At 37.9% G+C, this 19,083-nt stretch overlaps 2 protein-coding genes across 5 annotated transcripts in view; both read right to left on the bottom strand.

Annotated features, from left to right (window-relative positions):
* The window catches only part of LOC117414521 (metallophosphoesterase domain-containing protein 1-like), a 40,869-nt gene extending 39,487 nt beyond the window's left edge, over positions 1-1,382 (bottom strand). The window contains exon 1 of the mRNA XM_034024298.3: positions 652-1,382. The gene's annotated coding sequence lies outside the window, so the exon portion shown is untranslated. The remainder of the gene's footprint in view (positions 1-651) is intronic.
* A 10,223-nt stretch (positions 1,383-11,605) lies between these two features.
* Positions 11,606-19,083, bottom strand: part of LOC117415194 (signal peptide, CUB and EGF-like domain-containing protein 1) — a 132,883-nt gene continuing 125,405 nt past the window's right edge. For all 4 annotated transcript variants that reach the window (XM_034025220.3, XM_059026965.1, XM_034025222.3 and 1 more), the window contains 6 exons: positions 18,667-18,834; positions 18,102-18,263; positions 17,775-17,972; positions 15,071-15,223; positions 13,912-13,991; positions 11,606-13,782 (listed from right to left, as the gene is read on the bottom strand). In XM_034025220.3, coding sequence (XP_033881111.1) covers positions 13,630-13,782; positions 13,912-13,991; positions 15,071-15,223; positions 17,775-17,972; positions 18,102-18,263; positions 18,667-18,834 — 914 coding nt within the window. In that variant the 3' untranslated portion in view covers positions 11,606-13,629. The remainder of the gene's footprint in view (positions 13,783-13,911; positions 13,992-15,070; positions 15,224-17,774; positions 17,973-18,101; positions 18,264-18,666; positions 18,835-19,083) is intronic.

Genomic DNA, 19,083 nt, shown 5'->3' with positions numbered 1-19,083 from the left:
CTGTGTTACTGTAATCATATTTCATTTATGTACATTATACTGTATGTCGTATTAATGGTTGTGTGCGTGTGGTAACTTTGCAATACGATACCTACAATTCGTACAAACAGAAAACACAATAAATACAAAACAGTTCGCTTGATTAGTATGACATGCATGAATGTAACTTTACCGGAGCAGCTGGTATTGTGGGGCAAAGGTTTTTTATGGTTCACGAAGAGTCTATTATTTACAATAATTTACAACACATACACCATATCACAAAATACTGTGAACAGGGGAAAAAATGTATTTAAATTAGTATAATTGCATTTGGGATACGGACGTGCAGAAACTAAAAATGATAATACCCCTAAATGTCCACATCAATAGTTTTTACAACGTTTTTGACTTGGTGTTAATTGTCCAGGGGGCGCTTGCCAACCTACTTTTTCCTCGCCCTGTGAAAATACAATAACATTATAACTATGTATATTTTTATCGACATCAGTTTTTCTCTCATTGGCAAATTACGGGTCCCTAAAAATATAAGAATATTAAAAAACTAAACACATAAAAACAAAAACAAAAAAAAACAGTTTCTGAATATGCGGTACAATGAGAGGCAAAAACACGGAGCATGTATAAGATGACAAAATTAGTAGTACCCACCTGAGTTTTGTGGGCTTCAAGAATGCTGGATACGGACCTTGGCACTTCTGAAGCTCACCCTTTCTGTGCAGAAATGACCACCGGAGCTGTGTTACAGTTACGTGCTGTAATGTTCACAATTTGGCTCATTGTGGTTGCTTTGCTCAGACACCCCTCTCCTCTCTCCTCTCTCCTCTCTGTCCCTCTCTAGATTTTCCAGCTCACCGGCAACATGCAGATGAATGGAAACAGTCAAAGACAAGTGAGCGACAAATCAACGGAGCACACAGCGTGATGCAGTAATTCTCTAATCTCCCAAACTGGTTTTGACGATCCAACTCCTACTAAAACAAGGTCTCCCTGCTGAAAAATAATGAAGCTCCCTCATTGAATATTTGTAGTGGGGTAGTATATTTTCTGTATCATTTCTGGTCTTTCCCCATTGTATTTGGTTGACTGCATCTTCTGAGTAGCCTATATGAAAACCTTTCCGTCTGAACTGGGGAAATCCACTGTTTAAGACAATTTCCAAAGGTCCACATAAGGGACGAAAAATAACTGCAATTGAACTGCAGCGAAAGCGCAAAAGGCAAAATGCAGTTAGGCTGCAGTTTAACACCACTCTAACTAGGTTAGATTATAATACCACAATAACTGTTTTTATAGTGTTAGATGCAATGTTTTAAACTCTGGTTTAATTTTTCTGCAGCTATCTAAATTGGGTAAAGAAGAGCAATTAGTGCAATTCATTTTCCCACACGAGATTGCTTTATTTTCCTATAGACTGCTACAACTGCCCTTTTACCTGTCATTGTTCTGTGGCCAATCTCAGGATGCCATGTTCTCCTGGTGGACCTAACAGTGCCATGGAAAGATTCCGCGGGTGAGGCATGTGAGAGGAAGAAACTCTGGTATGCTGGCCGCTGAGGTGGAATAGTGGGGGTGGAGAGTCCGGGTATATCCAGTAGACTTCGGTTGTTGGGGATTTGTTGTACAATACATGACCTGTCTTCTGAGGGATACTCGAGTCAGTGAACAGGAGTTGCGGCGTATAGTGAAAACTATCTGAGGAGACAGGGAGAAGAAGCAACTGACTGTGGTTGAGGAAGAAAGAGGCTGATTGGAGACCTCAAAAGAGAGGTGATGAAGTTAACATCAATCATGGATGACCAAGGTAAGCGATGGAGGAAGTTAACATCAATGACAAGGAATAAATGGCTAAGGGTAGTAAACTGGGCTGGGTTACGTGTGGGGTGGAGAGGAGTGGTGCTGAGACGCCAGCATCACTGTCGAACCTTCCTGAGGTATTGTGGCTAGTCGGCGAAACACTGATAAGTCAGGCGCAGTCAGCTATAAAAGCTGTGCAGCTTCACTCTGATCATGCAGCAAATGTTTAAATTGTTCAACATTATCCAACCTGTGTGATTTCAGGTCGCAGACGCATGAGAAGAGGCTGTACAGCTTTCTAAAGAGGCTGTACAACTTTCCAAAAAAGACGCATGTCTCAAGAGTGTGGATGACGTAATTCCGACCTGTCCCACAGGGACGGAGACTGAGGTATGAAGCAGCCTTTATACACTTCAGGCATCAACACCGGGCCAATATGAAATCTGTTACCTGGCGGAGGAAGAGGCCCCCACCACTCTATCTAATTTTATCTTGGCGAAAGCCGATCAGTGGCGCTGGAACCATTTTTAAAGTGGGGGTGCTGAAAGCCATTGAACAAAACTGTAACCCCTGCATGTGATGGAAGCCATGCAAAGCCTCACTCAGACCACCCCTAGTTCCAGCGCACCTGAAGTCCAATATATAGTATGAAATACAGTAAATAAGAGCTACTCTCATGTAATACAAATCTGAATGAACAGATGTTATAAATTCACAAGACAGTTTGAGGAAAAGACCTGATGCATAACCGATGTGAAGTGAAAATAACTAGTCAAAACTGTTTTATGACCAGAGATGTGATCATAAAAACATCAAAACAATTGCAATTATGTTAAAAAAAATATTGCAAGAATACTTACAACAAAGCAGGAAACTGGGGAAAGTAATGTGTTGTGTTTTAAACAGCCTGTTCAGTAACAGTTTAAGATTTCTAGTTGCTAGAGGTTGCCACCATCAGATCTTAAATATAAAGGTTCTATCTATAAAATAAATCGCACACAAATATATATTTCATAGTATGTTAACACAATATGAATAACTTAAAGTTCTCTGATTGTCTTGGCCACATGTGTGGTAAAACAAATACTCTTTCTAATTAGGCAGGTGCATACACTTTTGTTTAAAAGGCAGTAATATCTCCCTTGAAACAAATAATGATCAAATCATGAAACCATAAAACCGAGGCAGCCATTAATCAATTTGCATGGGGTGTTTATGCCAAGAAAACCTGGTTAAAACATATGATATTGGTAATATCAGGAAAGTCACTGAAAGTAAAATGATAGAGATCTGCTTGTTTAATTTTTTAATGTTAAGCAAAATATATATTGCGTATCTTAAGGGCTTCTGATTTTTTATTTTAATCGATAAAAAATGATATAACAACCTGATATATTTAAAAAAATCGGTGTATAGCCAATAAATACCAGAAAAAAAAACGGAAATGGTTAGACTACAATTCATGTTGACTTCACCCCTTTCCCATTAAAAAAAAAAAAAAAACTAATACGACTACAAAAAAAAAAATGTCCCTGTTGGCAATGTCCCTCTTTCATGACTTGTATCTATCATTGACTCAATCTGAATACTTTAAACCCGCCCCCAACTATTGAGGCAGCAAATTCTTACATTTCTATTGGACTCCGCTTGCAAGATTTAAAACAAGACTACAATTAGGAACGGACTTCTTTGCAGGATTTAAAGCTATATTACAGTTAAATAGGGAGGATTTAACAAAATTGCAAATTGTGTAAAAAAAAAAAATGCCTACACACAAAAACCCCAGAAGAATGTGCCCGTGACAATAAGGATTTTGTTGAGGAAGACAGCAAAGGAAAGAAAGTACCATTTAAGTGTGCAAGTACTGTCAAGTTACTAGTATACATATTGTGACAGAAAAAAAAAAAAAATGCCCAAGCATTTTGGAAAGTAACCAAAAACAATAATGTCATACAGTATATAAAAAGCCAGAAAAAAAAAGAATTTCATGGTACCTCGAAAATAGCTAAAAATAAGCACCGAAGAATGAAATTAATAAAAGCGAAAAAACAGAAGCCCTACTTATAATGCTTGTATTCCTATGCCCTCTGGTGGCACAGTAAAATAATTTGAACAAAGATAGGGATCTGGGTCAACAAGATACTGATATACAATAAAAGTGTACTTTAAGTGCATTAGGTTGTCAGGTAAAGGTGTTTTTTTGTTACTGTACGGGTACATTTACACTAGAGTGTACTGAAAGGTATGGAACAGACCAGTCCCTAACAAGGTAAAACATAATCACTTTGCAATAACTTAAAGACTTTTGATTGGTTTCACAGACACCAAATAGCATTAATCTTAGACTACCCTATAAGGAATCCTTCCATTCTTTCCATTCTTTCAGCTTCTTGTATGTTTTAGTTTCCATGTAGACTTTTTTTTCCCAGCCTGCCAGATGTATTTACTGGAATGAACAGATCTGCCACCCGTTTGCTCTTCTGTGTGTGTTCAATTGCACAGCAGCTGGATGAAACTCATAATAGTATAGAAAGTACACGAGCAATCATTGGGCATGGTAATCATTGGGCATGGTAATCATTGGGCATGGTAATTATGCTGATCTAGTTACCATGGTGTTAGTAGAAAAGTAATCAAGCAGCTTGACCACATATTGCTTTTGATATTTATTAGAATTTGGAATATTTTTATTTTTGTATGAAGTTCATAATGTTTTGAGATCAAGCCCTGCACGTGTAAATAGTGTGGTTCTGTTAATTATTTTGCATTTAAGTTTGGCAGGGATGGAGTTAATGCCATCCCTGCCACATACCGGTGTGGAATGTGGCTGATTGAATAATTGATGGTCAATGAAGCCCCAACCACATGGTATATAAACAGATCCAGATCCTTTGTTTGGGAGATTAGTTTAAGGAAAGGCTGAGAGCAGAAGGGTCTCAGTCCAAGTACCGTGATAACCCAGCTTGGGTGCAGTCTTGATTTGTATTTTGATTTGTGTATTTGTTTAAACCTTTTGTTTTATCTTAGTTTTTTGTTAACAAAAGTGTGCATCAGTGCTAAAACTGCAGCTTTCTGACTCTGGGTCTGCTTCCTGCCGATAACCAGCCTTAGCCACAAAGTTACCCTTACACACCAAGGTTGTGTGACCAACGTTGTGTTTTGCAAATGATCACAGGCATCATTTTCCATTATTGGTTTGGTGGAGAACAGAATAATTTGACATTGTAAAAACAACATAGTCGCTGTGGCTCTAATTAGTTCATTTGACAGGATGCCCTGGTTTCATCAGACTCATCTCAAGCCATGGGTGCTGTATTTACTGGAATCATGCCAGATTTATTTTGAGAGACAATTAAGGATCAGGATATTTTAGAATTGGTAATTATAATATTCTTAAGGCAATAAATAATCAAGGAAGAATGAGCTATGTAAGCTTATTATTCCCCAGTAATGACTGCAGGGCTTTTCATACTTCAATGACCAGAACCGGGAACCCATGGAACCCTGATAATGGTTTCTAAATTCTATAATGACCTTCACTGTGTGATTTGCAAAAATCACATTAAATAGATTGTATTGGTATATAAAAGAAATAGCTAAGAGAAATAAATAGCTAGAATAGAATGTGCCTGGTTTGCATATTGCTTGTTTTTGTAGTGCAATATCCCTACCTTCAAAACGCTCAGTTATAAACTCTAAGATAAAGACTAACATGTCAGGTTGACTGATGTTTTGCCTTCATCAGTGTAACATGAGGCACTGCAGTAAGCTGATGTGGATAGTTCTCACTATGCAAACAACATCCAGTCAGGATTCAGGACAACAGTGAAAATCATTTTTAAAATAAAAACAAAAATTCCCTTTTTTTCTGAACTTTATTATGAAAGTGAGATATTAACATGAGTTACCTGCCTCTTTTTTATTTAACATCTTGGATCTTTTTTGAATACAAAACAAACCAATAATAAGATATGAGGAGGTAAAGGCAACAGTATAAAATAAAACAGGCAGAGACAAAGGGAGTACATTTACAGCAATACAGTTGTTTACAAGACGAACTGGCAGTGAACAAAATGCCACTGGCAGCATGTAACAATTTTTCCTTTCATACATGCGATTTTAAAGGAATCTTCCTAAAAAGGTAAATATTAACTTACATACTGGGGGGAAAAAATGCTGAAATTTGTACATCATTTTCACATTGGTAATTATAAAGCATAAAAAGCCACCAGCAGCATCTAAACAGATCTCATTCACTCTCATTCTTTTGGACTCTGGGTGGGAAGCAGTATGCAGCATGCCTTATGCTTCTCGTGGAGTCTGAGAAGCTGCATAACCACCTATAAATTGAAGAACATGTCGGTTTGCTAAGGATCAGCAATCTCAACAGTACAAATTTACAGCAACAAATTAAAATGTCAATGTCACTGCAGTAGGAACAATCTTTATTAAGTGAAAGACTTATAGCCACTCATAGCCATTTTTTTTTAGTTTTCTGAATATTTCCTGAGACAGCATAAAAAGCCCTTGCCGCATCATTAATGCCAGAACAAGTAGCTGGAAACCCACACAACCTGACCAAAGCCAATGCTGACCATTACTCAATTTTATAACAGGGAGTGAGTGAATATATAAATTAAAATCTATGACGTGATTAGATTTAAACCTTTATTTCCTTGGACCTATTGTGTTTTTTAAAAAAAAATATTTTATAAACACTAGTTAAACACAAGATGGTGGAATGTGTCCAAACCTACTGTATTTAACTGTTATTTGTCATTATTTAAAAAAAAAAAAAAAAAAAAAAAAGTTTGGCACATTTTGTCAAAGAGTGTGTTTTGCTCCAGGAGCACCATTTAGTTCAACATTTCCAAATTGTTAAAGCATTTCAGTTGTTACTGAACCCTTTTATAGTAAAGTAGATTGATTGTGTTCTAGGGGTATTGTGAGCTGCAGAACTGCACACGTAGGCCCTTATGACATCATTATGGTAATGTCTTTTATGAGGAAGGAAATTTGTAGCATCTTATTCAACTTGAAAAATACATTCATTCTTAGTACTTAACAAATTCTCAGAAGTGCTTAAGTAAATATCTTGGGGTAGCATAAGTTTTAGCTAAAAGATGCCTGGGTGGTGATTACACTAGTAATCAACTTCACCATTCACAAGTCTTCCTGTCCAGTACAATTTGTGAGATTTGATACTGTGCAATTTTACACTGCACTGAAGGTTATAATAAGCTATTTAATATGCAAACTAAATTAGCAATTCATATTACATTCATCAATAATACACCCTGCATCACCTACTTTAGACAGAGGGCATTAGTTGTTCTTAGCGTAATATAGCTTTTAGCTTTTTTTTTTGGGGGGGGGGGGGGGGTAGTATAATATTTGCATCTGCACCATGAAACACTCAATTATGAAACACTCATGTAACACTCAATTATCATGTTCCAAAATCAAACTGTGTCTACTGGATGTTCCATCTGCAAACTACAATCCCATTCTTCAACCAGACTTACATAAAGGTATCAGAGGTATAGCCACCTGCCTCTTTCTTCTAAACTCATTTGGCAACTTTTTCCATCTGAGTGATTTGCAGAGACGAAATTAAATCCAAACAAGGACGGGCAAAGTCCCAGTTCACACCAGTTTGATCTTGGTCTGCTGCCGATGGAAAATAACAGGCCTCTTTCAACTTGGTCTCAGTGGCTGATGGAAACATGGCATAAGACTTGATATCTCATCTAAAATATTTACACTTGTTGGCAGTAGAGGTTGACACTAGGTATGCACTGACCTATTGTATGTGGAAGTAGAAGGGACCGTTAACTGAAAGTTAGCAAACAGTAATAATTAATGCAGTGTTGGACTGGACTGCACTATTTAATTTAACTCTGATTTATTCTGTAACAGTGAAACTACTCACAGAACGACAACAGGCAAGCATCGTCACCACTGTATAACAGGAATGATCCTCTACTGGTATGCAGTATTTTTTGACATGTATTCGGATACAAAAATCAGATGTTTGTAGTCGCTAGAAATGACAAAAATACCTTGCACTTATTTACCGCCTCACCAGAAGTTGACTGACAGTTTAAAAAATGGCAAATGAAAAAGAGCTCTGTGTGATATGTGATATATATATATATATATATATATATATATATATATATATATATATATATATATATTAGCTCAAAGAGCCAGCTGCCCAACGTTTCGTTATGTTATACATATCTTTCTCAAGGGAGCCTGTGTTTGAATCCAAACATTGGAGGTATTTATAGGTTTTTGACGGCATGACAACTACTTGTTATTGTTTACATTCAAATTCATGATTTATTCTTACATGATGTAATGGTGTTCTATATATTGTGACATCATTTTTACTTCTATCTTTGAATCTGTATTAATTATAATTAACACTACTTTATATAAACTTATATTTTTATTATATCATGCAATGCTGGCTTTGAGGATCAGTCTAGATTTGGCCTCCAGAAACAGCAACAGCAAGTAAAAAATAAATAAAATGCGGTGTCAGCTTTATATACTACTTATTTCAGGAATAAACAAAACAATGTTTAACTTGAACTGCTATTTGGCATCCTTTGTTTTGTAGTTAATTCACTGGGGTAAAGTAAGTCCTACACAAGTTATTCTTTACTCCTGGGATATTTTTCTACTTTAACGTGTCACATATTGTAAGGTCTTGCTGTAATAAAAAGGCACACACAGGGGCCACGGCCACGCCCCCCTGACCCTGCTGCTATGCTGTCTCTGCCTGCGTTCTGAGCAATATAATGGCTTTTATTACTTTTTGAAAACGAACGAATATTTAAATTATGAGCGAATATCCGAACATGAAAATCCTGTGTTTGTCCCACCACTAATATATATACAGTATATTGTCTGAGCTTGACACAGAATGTAATTAAAGTTTGTCAGTCAGTACACCTCAAGGCCAGGTAATATGACACTTCTCTGGAAACCAAAGCCAACCCCAATAAAAGAGCTAAAAAAATGGCTTGAAATGAAAAGCCTGACCAAAAAAAACCTAGATACAAATATAGACATAGGGAATAATGTGAAATATTGTTGAGACAAAAAAAATAAATAACGTCTACCCTTCCACACTCAACAACATGAAAAAAAACATGAAAACCACATGTAATTCAAATAGAACACGTATGACAAAAAACACAAATAGTCTGCATCAGTCACTTTGAAAACCATGTACAGGATGGGCCACATCCACTAAATGTGAACAACTATTACACTCTAAATTCAAAGATTGTTGCTAGGGGCACCAGCAGTGAAGCAGCTGAATGTATGACTCTGCAAGTATGACTGAAAGCATTCCAGGCAGAGACTAGGTTCATAGCATAAGATATGCAAGTTCTACCTTAACACAGTATGTTTCAAAAGCTACACATATAAATACTATGTCAGCACAGTACAATCACATAGACTGTGTCATTGTCCTGCATTTGTAATGTACATGTAATAACATGAACTGACAAGTATAATGGTCATTGCATGCCCAAAAATAGTGATTACAAGACTGTAGTTAATATTTTGAGGTATGTTATTACCCCAATACCATCTTGATATCATTATAACATGAATCAAAAAAGCAAACTTAGGTTCTGTAAAGCGGGTGCCATCATATAAGAAGTGTTACAAATATACAAGTATATGCTATTTCTTCTCTCTGGCAAGTTTAACAAAATGCTTCAGTCCTCATAGGGAGAGCACACACCAGATTGTATCTCTCTTTATAACGGGTTAAATTCATTAAAATGATACAAGTATAAAGACAAAGTTTACTAAAAACTAAACATTATACAAAAAAATAGGCGTGTTAGATTTCAATGTGGATTGTTTGTTTTCTATGAATAGGGCAAATATCTATACAACAAAGATTTAGATTTTTTTCTACAGTTTCAAATATAAAATTCAAGTGCAATTAAAATTCCAAATATTAGTTACATCACATACAACTATTTCTATTGTAACATCTGTTACTTGAAGATAGTTTTCTTTTTACTCTCTCTCTCTCTCTCTCTCTCTCTCTCTCTCTCTCTCTCTCTCTCTATATATATATATATATATATATATATACAGTGCCTTGCATAAGTATTCACCCCCCTTGGACTTTTCCACATTTTGTAGTGTTACAACCTGGAATTAAAATAGATTTAATTAGGATTTTTTGTCACAAAATATTTTGATCTACACAAAATAGTCCATAATGTCGAAGTGGGGAAAAAAATCTACATATTTTTCAAAATTATTTACAAATAAAAAACTGAAAAGTCTTGATTGCATAAGTATTCACCCCCTTTGCTGTGACAAAAAAATAAGCTCTGGTGCAACCAATTGCCTTCAGAAGTCACATAATTAGTTGAATGGAGTCCACCTGTGTGCAATTAAAGTGTCACATGATCTCAGATTAAATACACCTGTTTCTGGAAGGCCCCAGAGTTTGTTAGAGAGCATATCTAAACAAACAGCATCATGAAGACCAAGGAGCTCTCAAAACAAGTCCGGGATAAAGTTCTGGAGAAGCACCAATCAGGGTTGGGTTATAAAAAAATATCCCAAACTTTGAACATCCCCCGGAGCACCGTTAAATCCATTAATAAAAAATGGAAAGAATATGACACAACAGCGACTCTGCCTAGAGAAGGCCGTCCACCAAAACTCAGTTACCAGGTAAGGAGGGCATTAGTCAGAGAAGAAACCAAGAGGCCAATGGTAACTCTGAAGGAGCTGAAGAGATCCACAGCTGAGATGGGAGAAACCGTCCATAGGACAACTATAACCCGGACGCTCCACAAAGCTGGGCTTTATGGAAGAGTGGCGAGAAGAAAGCCATTGCTGAAAAAAAACCATATCAAATCCCGTTTGGATTTTGCCAAAAGGCATGTGGGAGACAGAGCAAACATGTGGAAAAAGGTTCTCTGGTCTGATGAGACCAAAATTGAACTTTTTGGCCTTAGCGAAAACGCTATGTGTGGCACAAAGCCAACACTGCTCATCACCCTGAGAACACCATCCCCACGGTGAAGCATGGTAGTGGCAGCATCATGTTATGGGGATGCTTTTCATCGGCAGGGACTGGGAAACTGGTCAGGATTGAGGGCAAGATGGATGGAGCCAAATACAGTGAAATTCTAGAGGAAAACCTGTTTCAGTCTGCAAGAGACCTGGGACTGGGGCGGAGTTTCACCTTCCAGCAGGACAATGACCCTAAACACACAGCCAAAGCTACTCTGGAGTGGTTTAAAAACAAGAACCTGAATGTCTTAGAATGGCCCAGTCAAAGCCCAGACCTCAATCCGATTGAGAATCTGTGGCAAGACTTGAAAATTGCTGTTCACCAACGGCCTCCATCCAACTTGACAGAGCTTGAGCAATTTTGCCAAGAATGGGCAAAAATTGCAGCATCCAGATGTGCAAAGCAGGTAGAGACTTACCCAAAAAGACTCACAGCTGTAATTGCTGCTAAAGGTGCTTCTACCAAGTATTGACTCAGGGGGGTGAATACTTATGCAACCAACAAATGTCTTTTTTTTGTTTAATTAACTTTTGTGTTACAATAAAAAATATTTTGCACCTTCAAAGTGTTAAGTATGTTGTGTAAATCAAATGGCAAAAATCCCAATTACATCAATTTTAATTCCAGGTTGTAACACTACAAAATGTGTAAAAGTTCAAGGGGGGTGAATACTTATGCAAGGCACTATATATATATATATATATATATATATATATATATATATATATATATATATATATATATATATATATATATATACACATACACACACACTCGCAGACAAAAATATTTGGGCAGTTTAAAAAGATGAGAAAAACCACAAAGATAGTGATTTCTATCATTTCTAATTGTTCTATTGAAAGATATACATTAAAGTAGAGATTCAGCTTTATAATAAAACAACAAATTATTATATAACATGAAAAATAACACGCAAAAACGAATTTCATACTTTGACAAAAGTATTTGGCCAATCAACATATTTAGTATGAAACCTATTCCTTGCTAATTATTGACAATTATCATGATTGAAAACCAACACCTGATGATAATTATAGAATAAATAAATACATAATCATTAAGTACTGAAAAATAAATTGGAAATTTGTGATTCAAAACAGCAACAAAAATGGTTAAAACTAAAGAGTACAGCAATGGCAGTGATACAAACAAAAAAGGAGAAACTACCAGGAAAATAGCACAAAGACTTGGTTTACCGAAAAGCACTGTGTGGGCTGTTATTGACAAACACAGGAGAACAGGAACAACTGCAACTAGCTCCAGGTTTGATAGACCAAGAAAGATTTCTGCAAAATCTGGAAGAAGAATCATTCGAGCAGCCCGGCAAAATCTTCGGATTACTGCATAAGATTTGACACAAAAATTGAGAGAAGATGGTAAAGAAATTCACGCGCGAACAATTCAGCGATACCTTAACAAGATGAATGTCCATGGGTGAAAACCAAGATGACAATACACAAAAGAAAGTGATTGGAGTTTTCCATTGAATACTTGAAGAAGCTTGATGATTTCTTCAACCTAATTTTATGGTCAGACAAATCCAAAATATAACTCTTTTCACCAAGAAAGCAACAATATGTTTGGAGGAAGAGAGGAGAAGAGTTTAAAGAAAAGTTCATCATGCCTAGTGTTGAAGATGGTGGAGGTTGTGTGATGATATGGGCTTGTTTTTCTTCCTCAGGCACTGGTGACCTTTGTATTGTAGAAGGATCCATGACTGCTACAAAATATCAAGACATTTTGCACACTCATTTGTTACCCAGTGCTAGAAGGCTTATTGGACGGAAATTTGTATTCAAGCAGGAGAACGACCCTAAGCATTCTGCGAAGTCTACAAAGGAATTTCTGAAAAAAATGAAGATTACAGTTATGGATTGGCCACCTCAGTCCCCAGACTTGAATCCCATCGAGATGTTGTGGATTGACTTGGCTGCTGTAATAAAAAGGAAACCAAAGTCGATTGTAGATTTCAAAGCTGTATGTGTTGAAGAGTGGACAAAAATATCTCTGGAAAAATGCCAAGGACTGGTTTCAAAATACAAAAAAAAGACTGCAAACTGTAAAGGAAGCAAAGGGTGGGCACACAAAACACTAATGTAAGGGTGCCCAAATACTTTTGTTAAAGTATGAAATTAGTTTATGCATGTTATTTTTCATTTTATGCATGTTATTTAATAATTAGTTGTCTTATTATAAAGCTGAATCTCTAAGTTATATCTTTCAACAGAACAATTACATATTATAGAAATCACTTTCTTTGTGGTTTTTCTATTTTTTTCCCAAATAATTGTATCTGTGACTATATATATATTATTAAAAAATCTACCAGGCCTAATCATTTCTCTTTTGTTTTCACACTTTCCACATTGCAGAGAACCTCTGCAACGTGGAAAGTTTCCGTGATGCTTTCTCTATTTCTTAGATGTATATTTTATTTTTCAAATGCAGAAAGTAACTAATACTGCTCAGATGAATTTGTCATCTGAATCACATGCACTTTAGGGTCCACAACTTTTAGTGAGAAACAAACCAAAAAAAAAAAAGTTTAACCAATATAAAACCCATCCATAATACTGGTTTCTGCGATTTATAGCACATACAATATAAATAGTCTTTGAAAACACAGAAGAATCTCCAGACAAGAAAGAAAGAAAGAAGCTTGGAGAACAGTGTTTCCTTTCTTTTGAAAGATGGGGGATTTGGAGCAGGAATGTAGAGAATGAGCTTTCAATGGGGGACTATTTGTATGGCCGTAGGAACCTGGAGACTTTGGACCGGAGCAGCTTAATGAAGGATCTTGGGAACATCTCCTTAGATTCTTGTGCAGTGTATTTGAAGTAGTTCTGAGGGTGAGCTAGTACATCAAAAAGTGCTTTAATCAATTTTTTGTCCTGTAAAAAAAAAAAAAGAAAAAAAGAAGGTAAATATTCTCAAAAGCATTAAGTTAAAAGTTATGAGAAAGAGAAAATTGAAATGATTTTATCAAAAATGCAAAAAAAAAAAAAAGATAAGGTACATACCTTAAGTATTTCTTGATGGTTTTCAGAAGCATACAACCTCCCATCACGTACAATATCTTCTATCAACTGCTGGTAGTCCTCTGTTACCAAAAAAAATACACAAACAAATACACACAATTAATATAACAATGATGTTTCAAAGTTAGCCTGTATAGTTGGCATTTAGAAAGCAGTCACTGTTAATACATTATATTACGTGTTTGTTTAAATTCACATTACAGTGCTACCCTGTTATAACGCAACCCGTTATAGTGCGGAATCGGTTATAACACAGTAAGGTCGTGGCTCCCATTTCCTCCATAATTCAATTTGACTCACAAACGTTAGGTTTTATTGTTGTTTTACATTTCCATATTTAATAAAGCCCCCGTCCTTGCACTGTATTTTTTTTTTCTAAAAGTAAAAACAAAATGTCCGTTAATGTTACAAAACAAGTATGAAACAATACAAGTATGTAGAAACATCCTTGGATTCTGTGTTATTTATTTACAACAATTACAACATTTATTAAAAAAAATATATAATTTAAATAAGAGTGATGTAAACCTTAAACTGGTGGAATAGCAGTTTCTATTATACTGTATATATTATAACAACCCAGGATTTATACTGTTACACGACTGGTATACGGACCCTGTGTGTGTGTGTGTGTGTGTGTAAGCAGAGAAGTGGTAAGCTTGCCTCAGCCAGGATTGATTGACATCCGAGTAGTCGGGGACATGAAGACCCACATCAACATGGACAGAGTTGACAGACAAGCTGCTGTGTGAATGTGCAAGACTGTTTGTTGTTTTTGGTGTCACCCAGGCTGACAGGGGCCGGAAATAATCGTCCCAATAAACCGTGGATTCGAGTACCTGTAAATTGTGTGCGTCTCCTTCCTTCATTTTCCACGGTACGCTACAATATTCATTTGGCCATTGAAAATCATTTTGGGAACAAAAAAGCCAATACTCGTTATAAGGCGAAACACAAATAACGCGGCCTCCTAATTATGGACCCAGTAAACCGTGTTATAACAGGGTAGCACTGTACTAGCAGGCAACAGTACTACAACTATGTATAGCAATACAGTTTATTTTGAGTACTACTGTAAATCTTTAGATTGACTGTTAAATAGTATTGATTATAGTAAAAAATAATTTAAAAAAAATCTTACCATCATAAGTGACATATGGCACTTGAAATCCCTTGCCACTGTTACCCTCATTAGATTTAAACTGAATCCAGAGTTTGCGAGACCTTGATGTAAATGCTATGGGCCTCTCATATGTCTGGCAAGTTTCATATGTTGTTATTGAGGTAGGTGAAGCTGTGAAGGGACAACAAACAGAAGAGTTTTAAATAGTTTTTTTAAAACATCATAATCACTTCACTTCTACTCTTGCCGGTACAATCCACATACACAGACATTCACCATCCTATAACCCTATAGGAACCGGTCCCATCACTTACAGAACTGGTCTGTACAGTAAGTGTCAGGTCATTTTGATTTTTGTCTGTAAGCTAAATCAACTACCTCTCATGCCTGTGCCAAATGACAACTTTAGGTCATTCGACTAAAATGTTACCCCCATGTAACACTTAAATATTGATTTAATCTAACAGAAAACATTTTGGTGCATTGATAAACATTTTATAAGAAACCTGTGGCAAACAAAGTTTAACGGCGCAAGAAATAATTGAAAGCATTCAAAATAAGCAACTGTGACAGAGATCGAATGAATCCTAGTCAACAATCTCCCTTCCGACCTGTGAGGGCGCTGTATAACAGGAACAGTGTGCCCCGGACTAGATGGTTTGGCAGTTCATTCCAGGGTCAGTCAGAAGCCGGCCATCCAGGAACTGGGCGGAGTCACAATACCAGAAGTCATCACCCTAGTACGGTAAGCGATGTGTCAGTCATGGATTGAAGGAGAAGTGATTGAACTAGCTATCAGAGGGGGCGTGACTAAGGGTATTTTAGGGGATGTGATGATGCAATCTGTTCCTTTTGTTATGGTTGAGAAAAGACTTGTAAAGGACGGACTAAAGAAAAGTAACCGTGAGTGTTTTTGTGCTTTTTTGTTTATTGTACTAATAGTGTTTGTTTTATAATTATTAGAAGGCTAACACAGGGAGCTGTCGCTGTGAAACCAGAATTAGAACCCGGAGTACAAAACACCACACCAGTCACTTTAACTGCGTATTCACCACCAGGGCGCAGAGCCATGCTTGTTTCATTGTATTATTATTTCAGGACTGTAACCCTTATTATTGAACTGTGCAAATACACATTGCTGTGTAGTTGCCAGCATTATTATTTGACGGTGCCAAACCGTGACAACAATTAAAAGAACTGTTTGAACCGTAAACACTGTGTTACTGTCGTTGTTTGAGCACTGCATGACCTCTACACTTGCGCATTACTAACCACTTTGCCACACGTGGTGTTAGCCGTAGGATATGGACGTGACAGCACTATCCGCGCTGCTGGAAGCACTGGATGATAGACGGGAGGTTACAGACATAAAGAGAGAGGAGAGATACACGGCTCTGATTGAGAGGGTCAGTATCAGCAACAGTGCACCAACAGGACCGGTGATGACCATACCCAAGGCACGGGTGCAGAAAATGACGACGGAGGATGACCCAGAGGCGTATCTGGTGGCGCTCATGGCTGCAGGAGTACTGGGCTAGCCAACTGGGCTCCGGGTTAATCGGGGAGGCCCAAGCAGCCTATCAGGACATGACCAACGCCGACGCCAGCCAGTACGGGTTGGTGAAGTAGGCCATCCTCCGACGTCTGAACATCACGGGGGAAACTCATCGCGTGCGCTTCAGGGAGTACCAGAAACCGTGAGATACCCACTCCAAGGTGGCTGCCCAGCGATTGTGTGACCACATGACTCACTGGCTCAACCCCTTCCAGAAAACATTCCTACAACTGGGGGAAGCCATTGTGATGGAACAGTTCTGTCATGGGGTTGGCGCCAAGACCCAGGCATGGATACAGCACCACAATCCGGACATATAGGAGTTTGTGTGGTCCAGTGGTTAAAGAAAAGGGCTTGTAACCAGGAGGTCCCCGGTTCAAATCCCACCTCAGCCACTGACTCATTGTGTGACCCTGAGCAAGTCACATAACCTCCTTGTGCTCCGTCTTTCGGGTGAGACGTAATTGTAAGTGACTCTGCAGCTGATGCATAGTTCACACACCTTAGTCTCTGTAAATCGCCTTGGATAAAGGTGTCTGCTAAATAAACAAATAATAATAATAATCCTGGAAGCCTCTATCAAGCTGGTGGAGGACTACGAGGACTCCCTGACATCATCCAGAGCCGGACTACTCACCTCTCCAGTACACAGAGCAACCAGGGGCTGGATTCACACCCCACATCACCACAAGCCATAACTACACCATCCACACCGGGATCCGGACCAAGACCTCCCAGATCACTGACCCCAATGGGCAGCCCAACCTTCCTACCATGGAGGCCCCCAGCTGGTGTAGATTCAATGCCCCTGGGACAGATATGTAACCCCAGTGCCTTCTGCCCCTCCTATATAGTCCAAGTGCCATCCCGCAGGACATACCGCCCGGCTGTGCTCCCCACCAATAAAGTGCAACGTGGCAGCACGTTATTTGGCATCAGAAGCGGTAAGAGACGGGGAAATGGTCGGGAGGGGCCTTGTATTGTTGATGTGGTTGTCGGTAATGTGAGTACCCATGCATTAGTGGACTCAGGGTATTTGACGGTGCCAAACAGTGACAACAATTAAAAGAACTGTTTGGACCGTGAACACTGTGTTATTGTCGTTGTTTGAGCACTGCATCACCTCTACACCTGCACACTACTAACCACTTTGCCACAGCAACCTACCACTTTTTCTCATAACTAGAACATCTCCACACTCATCTTCGATGGGAAGGAAGATTTCTGGCACCACTATCAGGATACGCCTCTTTGGGGGCGGGTTTATGTTCCAGATGCAATCCACATTTGATGGGTAGTCTCCTGGGTAGTTGGGCGACTCAATAAATCCTGAGTAATCTCCCAGCTCACCTCCACACTGCTGGTCTGTGAGGAGGACATTGAACTTGGGTTAGTGGGAATGTTGAACAGATGTATAAGTAGCTACTTGTTATTTACTTCAAAATATTGGACTATAAAGCAAATGGGTTTCAAGACTTTTTATGAATATCTCACTTTTACAATGTGTGACGTTTGTGGAGCCATCGAAATCTGTAGTTGTATTTCCTGGGCAGGTTATGCAGTAGTTCTGGCCAAACTCAGGCTGGTAGGTTCCAATAGGACATCTTATACATCTGTGTGTGGTCGAGTTGTAATGGTGACCAGGGGAACAGTGTACTATGAATTGAAATATACAAAAAAGCATTGTTGGTTTTTTTTTTGTTTTGTACAGAAATAGACAGTAAAACCACATACAGCATTGTGACAGGCTTTAGAAGCCTTTACAAAAACCACTGTGAACCATATGTATGTATTAAATACAATACTGTTATTAAATTGTGTTTTGGAACATTCTCTATCACTGTTTATGTCATTACAAACACTCAATCAAATACATAAGGAAAGTAGATCAATAGAAGGCCCCATGTTAATGTATGAACAGTAAACAAATAATCTTATTATCATTGAAAATATTCTTGGTTTAACGATTAGAATCTTTTTGTTTAAGTCAAGCTTGCTTGTTTTATAAACAACCCCAAGTAATTCACATGAGACCAGTGTAAAGCTTTTTTTCTGGTACCTTTGGTTTCACAATCTTGGAAAGAAACTGCGCTCTCATATTTGGACATAAGGCCTCCTCCACATGGGAAGCACAGCACTCGCCCAGGTTCAGGCTGGTATGTGCCCAGAGGGCAAGGCATACAGGGCCGGAATCCATTCGCTGAGAAGTGCCCTGGAGAGCACTGACCTGTTAAGATACAGCATTAGAAAACTGAACTTTCTCATTGGCTTTACAACATTCATTTAGCAACAAAGCAAAGGTATGAACTAATTTGCTCCATTACATTATTTTACCGTGTGGCATAATCAAAGACACAAGTGTTACATTCCAAGTGTCAGTACTATTTAGTTTACAGTTTGTGGAATACCATAACGTCTTGTAGCAATCAGGTGCAAAGATAGAAATGCTACAAAAGTGCTTTCAGATATCCAATGA

The sequence above is a fragment of the Acipenser ruthenus genome, chromosome 7 (genome assembly GCF_902713425.1).
Source record: "Acipenser ruthenus chromosome 7, fAciRut3.2 maternal haplotype, whole genome shotgun sequence".
Taxonomy (NCBI): Eukaryota; Metazoa; Chordata; class Actinopteri; order Acipenseriformes; family Acipenseridae; genus Acipenser; species Acipenser ruthenus.
The sequence above is the reverse complement of the archived record's forward strand: the minus strand, read 5'-3'. Positions and strand labels throughout refer to the sequence as shown.